The sequence below is a fragment of the Sinohyriopsis cumingii genome, chromosome 14, assembly GCF_028554795.1.
Source record: "Sinohyriopsis cumingii isolate HCF-2022 chromosome 14, ASM2855479v2, whole genome shotgun sequence".
NCBI classification, from domain to species: domain Eukaryota; kingdom Metazoa; phylum Mollusca; class Bivalvia; order Unionida; family Unionidae; genus Sinohyriopsis; species Sinohyriopsis cumingii.
In genome coordinates, this window is record NC_142974.1 from 4,380,267 (window position 1) to 4,392,839 (window position 12,573).

At 32.4% G+C, this 12,573-nt stretch overlaps 1 protein-coding gene across 5 annotated transcripts in view; it reads right to left on the reverse strand.

Moving 5' to 3' along the window:
• LOC149783122 (uncharacterized) overlaps positions 1–12,573 on the reverse strand; it is a 113,499-nt gene that overhangs the window by 13,302 nt on the left and 87,624 nt on the right. For 4 of the 5 annotated variants that reach the window (XM_089931343.1, XM_089931341.1, XM_089931342.1 and 1 more), the window contains one exon: positions 3,118–3,287. In XM_089931343.1, coding sequence (XP_089787469.1) covers positions 3,118–3,287 — 170 coding nt within the window. Of the gene's footprint in view, positions 1–1,222; positions 1,243–3,117; positions 3,288–12,573 lie in introns of all 5 variants that reach the window. The other variant, XR_016413553.1, reaches the window with a different exon arrangement.

Below are 12,573 nucleotides of genomic sequence, written 5' to 3' on the forward strand. Positions count from 1 at the left end.
TATTGGGTCAATTCAGTGTACTAAGGAGATGCTGGAAATGTAGTCAAAATTAGAGTACAACTGGTGTGTATAAGGTTTTCCATTACATGGGTAATGTCATTTGGATTATCAGAACGAAGATCATCTTGAGGAAATTCAAGATCCACAAATGTAAGTATATTTATTACCATTCTTATTAAAGAAATCATATGGGTATGCCCTATCACTTGCATGCTCGCTCTTGGAGAGACCCCAGCTATGACCTGTATCATACAGTGTATGTCTTCTATTGCTAACCTAACACTCAAAATAGCTGAATGTGGAAATTGCAAACCTGCTTTTGTGAGACAGTCCATGTAGTCAATGGAAATATAACTTTTTCATCATCTCGGTCTAACGGTTTTGAGGCTCTTAGTTTCATACCAAACCATCAGTTGCATTTATTCCTCAAAATTAGTGTTTTCACTGACTATTATAATGGCATGTCTCCGATAGATATGTGATAGCCCTTAGCCTCAATGTGTTTTTCTGTGCGCACAAAAGTAACAGTGATGCCAACATCTACCAATGTCACATGGCAATGTGGGCATTAACAAATTGGAATCAGAACATAGTAATAGGAATACTGCAAACTTTATCCAAAAATATTAAGCATTTAGTGTACTGAATGAAATTAATTTTGGCTTGAAAAGTGCCTCCAATAACGTTATTCTCAATCATGTGATGAAATGATGTTAATTAAGAAAAGACTGCACAGGCGTACTATTCAGCTACTGTTTTGAATTTCTGCAGCATATTTGTTTCATCAAGGTATAATTTTTATTGGTCAAGTTTCATTCCATGAACTTTTATTGAACTGTCTCAGGTGAAAATGAGCACAAAGCTGACATTATTTCTGACTGCTCAATATTTAAATACTTTTATGATACAACCATTTAGGTATGTTTCATAAATAGATTAAAATTCAGACATTACAAGTATTCCAGCGATCTATATCAGACAAGCATTCAAAATTTTATCTGAAAATGGGAATGTGACATAAGTGATTGTCATGACATAACCTGATGTCAAAACAAGACTGGTTCCATCAAATTAATAATAGCAGGCAGGCCTGCATTAATTGCAATGCAATTCTGAAATAAACTCTGATGGAAGATAATGAAGTTAGTTAATACTTTCTATGACAAACTAAATCAAAACATTCAACAGAAAATGTAAGAACACAACATTAACCAATACTTACATATAATCTCATCCAGATAACTAGAGTTAAGAATTAAATTAGATTTTAGTTGATAATTTCTATAAAAATATGGCAACTACGGAGCTTATTCACAAATACTTTCATCTTACAATCACATAAGTAATCTTTTTTCCACCTTGATGTAATCTCATGTAACATTTTATCACCTCTTTCATTCCCTTTCTTTACCAAAAGACGATTATGTTTTCAAGGGTGATGCATCTCTACAAATTACCAAATTTTACAAGTTTCTTGTAAAAAATTCATGGAGACAATCAGATATCGGAAGAAGGTAAAATATTATACAGTAGTCCCCCTCATGAACGCCACCCCCACCCCCCCCGAAAAGTGGCCACGAACTTTTTACTGCCAGAATCCCTTGACACAGATAAGTTTGTGTTCAAAAGTTCCCCCAAGAAAGGCCAACCATTGATCAGCATATTAGTACAAAAATGTAAAATGTACCCATCACAAGCGGCCACATTTTATTTTAATATGTGTCCAGAACCAATATTTCGTTCATATGATATGGTAAGTAATCCAATTATCTTTACCGATGTCTGTTTCCCAATGTCAGGTTTTTGTTACTGAAATATGTGTTGGCTGAGGTACATGTACCACTAAGGTTATTATTATATCATTAATGCCAACCTTTACAGGAAATGGGGTCAACAATATTGTGATAGAGTTATGGGCTTCAAAACAGCAGTTTTTATTTGACAATTACATCCGGATGTAATTGTCAAGATCATAACATGGCCAGCATAGGCTGAATAAAGATGTTGTGGCTTGACGGAGATAAATTAACTGTGAACAAAACAGGTTAGCAGAAAAAGACCAAATATCGAATGGCAATACAAGTATCAATTTTATGAACAAGGCATTTTGTTGACTCTACAGAAGTTTTGCCTACATAATTAAGTTGCAGTGCTGAACAATTAGCAGCATAGGAATAAATCACTACAAAACTTTAACACGTCATGACATAAATGGAGAATTAGTATTTTAGAAGAAAATATAAAAACTATTCAACTTGACAACAATACGGAGAGTTGAAGAGTTCTTGCCGAAAAAGTATCGTAAGAGATAAGAAGAATATTCTGCAGCAGTGGGAAAATGAAGTAAATGGAAAAAGAATTATTTTAAATGCCAAGAAATGTATTTACCAAGATTTAAATGACATTTTGAATGGCTTTGCCATGCACATGTCTACAAATTGTACTATAATACCCTGATCACATTCTAGACCTAGGAATAAGATCTATTAATGTTAACGTGAAATAAGTCAGTTCTTAAGGCAAGAAGAACCTTTAAATAATTAACGCTACTTTAAATGAAGATATTAAATGCTTTTAAGTTATCTGTAACTTTCTTACTACATACACATACTTACTAATGACAATTATAGTCCCCATCTGGAAAGGCCACTCATCTTATACAGCCAATTTCCCTGTACAGAAGGGGTGACTGTATAAGAGAGGGACCACTGTATTAGTAAATTTCATAATTATGTTCTAAATATAAAATAAAGGACAGAAACTGCTTATCCACTTTACATGTGCCTATGGTGTCCACTTTACATGTGCCTATGGTATCCACTTTACAAGTGCCTATGGACTAATCGTGTAATGGCCCTTTTCAGTCTTGGCTGAATGAAATTGGTTTTGGGCAATATTTGCAAAGAATTCAAAAATATTTCAGTGGATATGTATGCTACAAAAAAAAAAAAAAAAGAATGATTCCCTGCTTCATTTTCAACTCTAATTTTTTAATGCAAGTAAATTTAAAAAAAGAAAAACTCTTGAAATCAATTAATGTTCAAATTATTGGGAACAAGATCATTTTTAAAAATTTAAATAAAAAACAAAAGATCTACAATTTTGTCCTATTTTTACCTGAAAGTCACATCCTTTGACAGGAAACCTTGCAGTGTGATCTCCACGACAACAAATGAGAACACCATGTTTACCAAGCGTTACTATGACAACTGGGATTTGCTCACAAACTGTCTTGGCCATTTTAAAGCTTTCAAGGAGGACACTCTCCAATTCAGATTCATCTACGTCTGAAATGCAAAAAAAATTCATAAGTGGGATAAAACAAAGGTTTCTGTAGCATGTGGTGTCCAACCTTTAAACAATGTTTACACTGTATCCCAACTGCACACTCTACTCCCTCACTCTAAGGTCCTTCATTATAAGGCAGGTACAGTCATGGATTCCATTGCAATAGGTGGCAGTAAAATCATGTGCATAATGTACATTATTGTAAAGTATTCTCACTATAAGGTGATGTACTTTACGTCTCCTGAACAAAATGTTATAATGAAGAATTAATGAATAACTTGAACGAACAAATAAACAAACACAAAACTATAAAACTCAAAAGTTAATGACACCTCTCTTGCCATTGCCATAAAAAATCAACACACCCAAAGATATCAATTAAAATTAAAAGATTAAATCTAATTCGACTGGTCAGACCCTTGTTTTACTAATACATCACTCCCTCACTATAGGGTCTTTCATGAAACATGGTTCCTGTTATAAGGCCCCTCATGATAACATAGTTCCTGTTATAATTCCCTTCATGAAAACATGGTTCCTGTTATAATTCCTCTCACGAAAACATGGTTCCTGTTATAATTCCCCTCATGATAACATGGTTCCTGTTATAATTCCCTTCATGATAACGTGGCTCTTGTTATAATTCCCTTCATGGTAACATAGTTCCTGTTATAAGGCCCCTCATGATAACATGGTTCCTGTTATAATTCCCTTCATGATAACGTGGCTCCTGTTATAATTCCCTTCATGAAAACATGGTTCCTGTTATAATTCCCTTCATGATAACATGGTTCCTGTTATAATTCCCTTCATGATAACATGGTTCCTTATATAATTCCCCTCATGATAACATGGTTCCTGTTATAATTCCCTTCATGAAAACATGGTTCCTGTTATAATTCCCTTCATGATAACGTGGCTCCTGTTATAATTCCCCTCATGATAACATGGTTCCTGTTATAATTCCCTTCATGGTAATATAATTCCTTTTATAATTCCCTTCATGATAACATGTTCCTGTTATAATTCCCTTCATGATAACATGGCTCCTGTTATAATTTTCTTCATGATAACATGGTTCCTGTTATAATTCCCTTGATGAAAACATGGTTCCTCTTATAATTCCCTTCATGAAAACATGGTTCCTGTTATAATTCTGTTCATGAAAACATGGTTCCTGTTATAATTCCCTTCATGAAAACATGGTTCCCATTATAATTCCCTTCATGAAAACATGGTTCCTGTTATAAGGCCCCTCATGATAACATAGTTCCTGTTATAATTCCCTTCATGAAAACATGGTTCCTGTTATAATTCCCTTCATGATAACATGGCTCCTGTTATAATTCCCTTCATGAAAACATGGTTCCTGTTATAAGGCCCCTCATGATAACATATTTCCTGTTATAATTCCGTTCATGAAAACATGGTTCATGTTATAAGGCCCCTCATGATAACATGGTTCCTGTTATAATTCCCTTCACGACAACATGGTTCCTGTTATAATTCCCTTCATGAAAACATAGTTCCTGTTATAAGGCCCCTCATGATAACATAGTTCATGTTATAAGGCCCTTCATGAAAACATGGCTCCTGTTATAATTCCCTTCATGCTAACATGGTTTCTGTTATAAGGCCCCTCATATTACATAGTTCCTGTTATAATTGTGTTCATGAAAACATGGTTCCTGTTATAAGGCCCCTCATGATAACATAGTTCATGTCATAAGGCCCATCATGAAAACATAGCTCCTGTTATAATTCCCTTCATGAAAACATAGTTCCTGTTATAATTCCCTTCATAAGAACATGGTTCCTGTTATAATTCCCTTCATGAAAACATAGTTCCTGTTATAATTCCCTTCATGACAATATAGTTCCTGTTATAAGGCCCCTCATGAAAACATGGTTCCTGTTATAATTCCCTTCATGAAAACATAGTTCCTGTTATAATTCCCTTCATGATAACATGGTTCCTGTTATAATTCCCTTCATGAAAACATAGTTCCTGTTATAATTCCCTTCATGATAATATAGTTCCTTTTATAAGGCCCCTCATGAAAACAGGGTTCCTGTTATAATTCCCTTCATGAAAACATAGTTCCTGTTATAATTCCCTTCATGATAACATGATTCCTGTTATAATTCCCTTCATGAAAACATAGTTCCTGTTATAATTCCCTTCATGATAACATAGTTCCTGTTATAAGGCCCCTCATGAAAACATGGTTCCTGTTATAATTCCCTTCATGAAAACATAGTTCCTGTTATAATTCCCTTCATGACAACATGGTTCCTGTCATAAGGCCCTTCATGATAACATAGTTCCTGTTATAATTCCCTTCATGATAACATGGCTTCTGTTATAATTCCCCTCATGATAACATGGTTCCTGCTATAAGGCAGGTATGTTCATGTATCCCATTTCATTAAGTTGCAAGTAAAATTTGTGTACTTTATTACAAGGATGGCTCCCATTAACAATACTATAATGAAGGTGTACTGTATTATATACTTCATTATATGGCAGTCTCACTATCAGGCAGTATAACCTGTGACTCCAAATAAATGTATTATAATGATCATGTACTGTATTGTATACATTTCATCATGAGGCAATCACACCATATTGCAGTATACTCAACTCCCATTAACAGTATAATAATGAGGGTGTACTTTCATTTCTAGTCCAAAATACCTATCCGACCTCACCCATTTGTACACACCAGCAAGATACTTACGCTCCTCTTCTGACAATCGTATACTCATTATTCCCACTATGAAAACAAAGTCACATGGACAGCGTTCTTTTGCATACCAGGGCCGAGCAACATGGAATGAATTGCCCACTGAACTTACACACAAAGACACAATGATCACATTCAAGAGTGCTCTCAAAACTCACTTATTTTGACTGCAAGAACAAACTTAAAGACCTAATAATGTTTCCTACCTTAAATATTCTCAGCATGTTTTATTTAATGTTTTCTAATTTCATGGTGTTTGTTTTTGTAATCATATCATTATATGTTTTTTATCTTATAGGTGTTGTCTAATGTTGTAAAGCGCTTAGAGCTTCTAAAGATTAGGCCCTATACAAAGTCCTCATTATTATTATTATATATATTTCATTATAAGACAATCTCACTATAAGAAGTATACTTTGACACCCGTTGATAGTTTAATAATGATGGTATCTTTTATTATATACATGTACTTAATTATAAGAAAATTTCATTTATAATATAAGCCTGTATGCTCCATGGTTCCCTTTAATGGTTTAATAATGAGAGCAAATCATATTATATACTTCATTATAAGGCAATATCACTATACGGTTGTATACTCCATGGCACCTATTGACAGTTTAATAATAAGGGTGTACTGTATTATATATCTGAAGCTCATTATAAGGCATTATATGCTATGCTTACCAAGAACAGCATTATAATGAAGCAGTACTGTATTATATATCTGAAGCTCATTATAAGGCATTATATGCTATGCTTACCAAGGACAGCGTTATAATGAGGCAGTACTGTATTATATATCTGAAGCTCATTATAAGGCATTATATGCTATGCTTAGCAAGGACAGCGTTATAATGAGGCAGTACTGTATCATATACTTCATTATAATCCAGACCTGGGCCCTGAGTGGCTGAGTGGTCTAAAGCGCTCTCCATTATGGATCACTGCCATCTCACCTCTGTCTGCGTGGGTTCGAGTCTCGGATTCAGCCAATGTGGGTATGTGAGAAAGCTTGCCAGTAGCTTCTCGTGGGTTGGTGGTTCTTTCTGGGGTTTTTCCTCCACCATTAATATTGGATGCCATGTATAGCCTATCGTGTGCTGAAAAATGGCGTTAAACCCTACAACAACAACAACAACAATAATCCAGACCTGTGCACCTCCTCAAAATGCTTTTCAGTATGTGTGTATGTGTGTGTGTGTGTGATTTGGATTTGTAATGTAGCTTTAACAATTTTTCAGTCATATCGCTACAATGTCTGCAGTGTGACAGATTATAATAATGTCTGGCACTGGCGCATCATGCCACAGACATGTTGCATAATGTCTCACCCAGTCACATTATACTGACACCAGACCAACCAGTCCTAACACTAACCTCTTAATGCTGAGCACCAAGCAAGGCAGCTGTTTGTACCATTTTTGTAAGTTTTTGGTATGACTCACCCAGGAATCGAACCCATGACCTCCTGCATCTGTGGCAGAAGCTCTAACCATTAGGCCACTTGAATGGTCGCTTTTCAGTACTTTCAGAGACGTTTTCAGTATTTCATCTTGCCTTTCAGTATTCTTGACAACTACACACCATTAGTATTATACAAAGTTATCATCTTTATTCCATCTTGTAGCCAGAATATCAAAGCATGAAATGATCCATACTTCAAAACTGACAGAAATTATTTCATCGAAAATAATTTATTAATAATCGTCAGTCATGAACTTAGCTAGTGAAGGCCATGGCAAAACAGTGCCAAGTTCAGCATCTGATGTATCATACATGTGAATCAGGGACTTGGCTTATTCATTTTGTTATTTGTCTATCCTCTTAAAATAAGTAAAAGAAAAGAGTGAAAGACAGTAAGCTTTGTAAAATGTAAGAAATAATTTATTTTCCCAGAATGCAAAATGAGAAAAACAAACTTATGGTATTGTGAATTAAATCCCAAAATAATCCAAGAATTAGATCAGACACAAATCCTAGTAATTTAAAGTCCTGAAAAATACTCAGTACCCATCAACAGTTCATCACTTTAGCAAAAGTCATGAAAAGGGAGTGTTTGCCAGTCAGTCAAACATTTTGTACTCGAAAAGAGCAATGAAATTTGAGTCATTTTTCTAGCCTTGTTTCTTTATGCTTGTACAATTTTATGTGGTGAGAGACATTATTCCTGCCATAAATCACAATTGATATATCGATCTCACACTTTGTCCTTGTACTATGTAAGGCCATTTACTGGTATTCACATTTATTTTACATTATTAAGTTCATGCGGATTGTGTTAATTTGTCCAGTATTTGGATCTTATACATGCACATATTAATCATAATTCTTTTTCATTTGAGTCATTCATCAGTAAACATTGTTTCTGTATCAGCAGCAAAAGTGTTCTCTTATAAATCCGAAATCCAACCCGGTTATCTTGTTACATAAATGACTTGTATGCAAGATAATGATAGTCGGATATATGACTTGTACGTATGTATGATAATGAGAGTCTGATATATAACTAGTATGCAAGATAATGATAGTCAGATATATGACTTGTACGTATGTATGATAATGATAGTCTGATATATGACTTGTACGTATGTATGATAATGATAGTCGGATATATGACTTGTATGTATAATAATGATAGTCTGATATATGACTTGTATGTATGATAATGATAGTCTGATATATGACTTGTATGTATGATAATGATAGTCAGATATATGACTTGTACGTATGTATGATAATGATAGTCGGATATATGACTTGTATGTATAATAATGATAGTCTGATATATGACTTGTACGTATGTATGATAATGATAGTCGGATATATGACTTGTATGTATAATAATGATAGTCTGATATATGACTTGTATGTATGATAATGATAGTCGGATATATGACATGTATGTATGATAATGACAGTCGGATAAATGACTTGTATGTATGATAATGATAGTCGGATATATGACTTGTATTTGCATGATAATGATAGTCTGATATATGACTTGTATGCAAGATAATGATAGTTGGATATATGACTTGTAAGTATGTATGATAATGATAGTCTGATATATGACTGGTATGTATGATAATGATAGTCTGATATATGACTTGTATGTATCATAATGATAGTCTGATATATGACTTGTATGTATGATAATGATAGTCTGAAATATGACTTGTATGATAATAATAGTCTGATATATGATTTGTATGTATGTATGTATGATAATGATAGTTTGATATATGATTTGTATGTATGATAATGATAGTCTGATATATGACTTGTATGTATGATAATGAGTCTGATATATGACTTGTATGATAATAATAGTCTGATATATGATTTGTATGTATGTATGTATGATAATGATAGTTTGATATATGATAATGACAGTCTGATATATGACTTGTATGCAAGATAATGATAGTCGGATATATGACTTGTACGTATGATAATGATAGTCTGATATATGACTTATATGTATGATAATGATAGTCTGATATATGACTTGTATGTATGATAATGATAGTCTGATATATGACTTGTATGTATGTATGTATGATAATGATAGTTTGATATATGATAATGACAGTCTGATATATGACTTGTATGTATGATAATAATAGTCGGATATATGACTTGTATGTATGATAATGATAGTCGGATATATGACTTGTATGCATGTATGATAATGATAGTCTGATATATGACTTGTATGCAAGATAATGATAGTCGGATATATGACTTGTACATATGTATGATAATGATAGTCTGATATATGACTTCTACGTATGTATGATAATGATAGTCGGATATATGACTTGTACGTATGTATGATGATAATAGTTTGATATATGATAATGACAGTCTGATATATGACTTGTATGTATGATAATGACAGTCTGATATATGACTTGTATGTATGATAATGATAGTCTGATATATGACTTGTATGTATGATAATGATAGTCGGATATATGACTTGTATGTATGATAATGAGTCTGATATATGACTTGTATGTATGTATGATAATGATAGTCTGATATATGACTTGTATGTAAGATAATGATAGTCTGATATATGACTTGTATTTGTATGATAATGATAGTCTGATATATGACTTGTATGCAAGATAATGATAGTCGGATATATGACTTGTATGTATGATAATGATAGTCTGATATATGACTTGTATGCATGATAATGATAGTCTGATATATGACTTGTATGTATGATAATGATAGTCTGATATATGACTTGTATGATAATAATAGTCTGATATATGACTTGTATGTATGTATGTAGGATAATGATAGTCGGATATATGACTTGTACGTATGCATGATAATGATAGTCGGATATATGACTTGTCTGTATGATAATGATAGTCTGATATATGACTTGTATGATAATAATAGTCTAATATATGATTTGTATGTATGCATGTATGATAATGATAGTTTGATCTATGATAATGACAGTCTAATATATGACTTGTATGGATGATAATGATAGTCGGATATATGACTTGTATGTATGATAATGATAGTCGGATATATGACTTGCATGTATGATAATGATAGTCTGATATGACTTGTATGTATGATAATAATAGTCTGATATATGACTTGTATGTATGATAATGATAGTCTGATATATGACTTGTATTTGCATGATAATGATAGTCTGATATATGACTTGTATGCAAGATAATGATAGTTGGATATACAACTTGTACGTATGTATGATAATGATAGTCTGATATATGACTTGTATGTATGATAATGATAGTCGGATATATGACTTGTATGTATGATAATGATAGTCTGATATATGACTTGTATGTATGATAATGATAGTCGGATATATGACTTGTATTTGCATGATAATGATAGTCTGATATATGACTTGTATGCAAGATAATGACAGTTGGATATATGACTTGTACGTATGTATGATAATGATAGTCTGATATATGACTTGTATGTATGATAATGATAGTCGGATATATGACTTGTATGTATGATAATGACAGTCTGATATATGACTTGTATGTATGATAATGATAGTCGGATATATGACTTGTATGTATGATAATGATAGTCAGATATATGACTTGTATGCAAGATAATGATAGTTGGATATACAACTTGTACGTATGTATGATAATGACAGTCTGATATATGACTTGTATGTATGATAATGATAGTCTGATATATGACTTGTATGTATGATAATGATAGTCGGATATATGACTTGTATGTATGATAATGATAGTCGGATATATGACTTATATGTATGATAATGATAGTCTGATATATGACTTATATGGATGATAATGATAGTCGGATATATGACTTGTATGTATGATAATGATAGTCTGATATATGACTTGTATGCAAGATAATGATAGTTGGATATATGACTTGTACGTATGATAATGATAGTCGGATATATGACTTGTATGTATGATAATGATAGTCTGATATATGACTTATATGTATGATAATGATAGTCGGATATATGACATGTATGTATGATAATGATAGTTGGATATATGACTTGTATGCAAGATAATGATAGTCGGATATATGACTTGTATGTATGATAATGATAGTCGGATATATGACTTATATGTATGATAATGATAGTCTGATATATGACTTATATGGATGATAATGATAGTCGGATATATGACATGTATGTATGATAATGATAGTCTGATATATGACTTGTATGCAAGATAATGATAGTTGGATATATGACTTGTACGTATGTATGATAATGATAGTCTGATATATGACTTGTATGTATGATAATGATAGTTGGATATATGACTTGTATGTATGATAATGATAGTCGGATATATGACTTGTATGTATGATAATGATAGTCTGATATATGACTTGTATGTATGATAATGATAGTCTGATATATGACTTGTATGTATGATAATGATAGTCGGATATATGACTTGTATGTATGATAATGATAGTCGGATATATGACTTGTATTTGCATGATAATGATAGTCTGATATATGACTTGTATGTATGATAATGACAGTCTGATATATGACTTGTATGTATGATAATGATAGTCTGATATATGACTTGTATGTATGATAATGATAGTCGGATATATGACTTGTATGTATGATAATGATAGTCTGATATATGACTTGTATGTATGATAATGATAGTCGGATATATGACTTGTATTTGCATGATAATGATAGTCTGATATATGACTTGTATGCAAGATAATGATAGTTGGATATATGACTTGTACGTATGTATGATAATGATAGTCTGATATATGACTTGTATGTATGATAATGATAGTCGGATATATGACTTGTATGTATGATAATGATAGTCTGATATATGACTTGTATGTATGATAATGATAGTCGGATATATGACTTGTATGTATGATAATGATAGTCTGATATATGACTTGTATGTATGATAATGATAGTCGGATATATGACTTGTATTTGCATGATAATGATAGTCTGATATATGACTTGTAT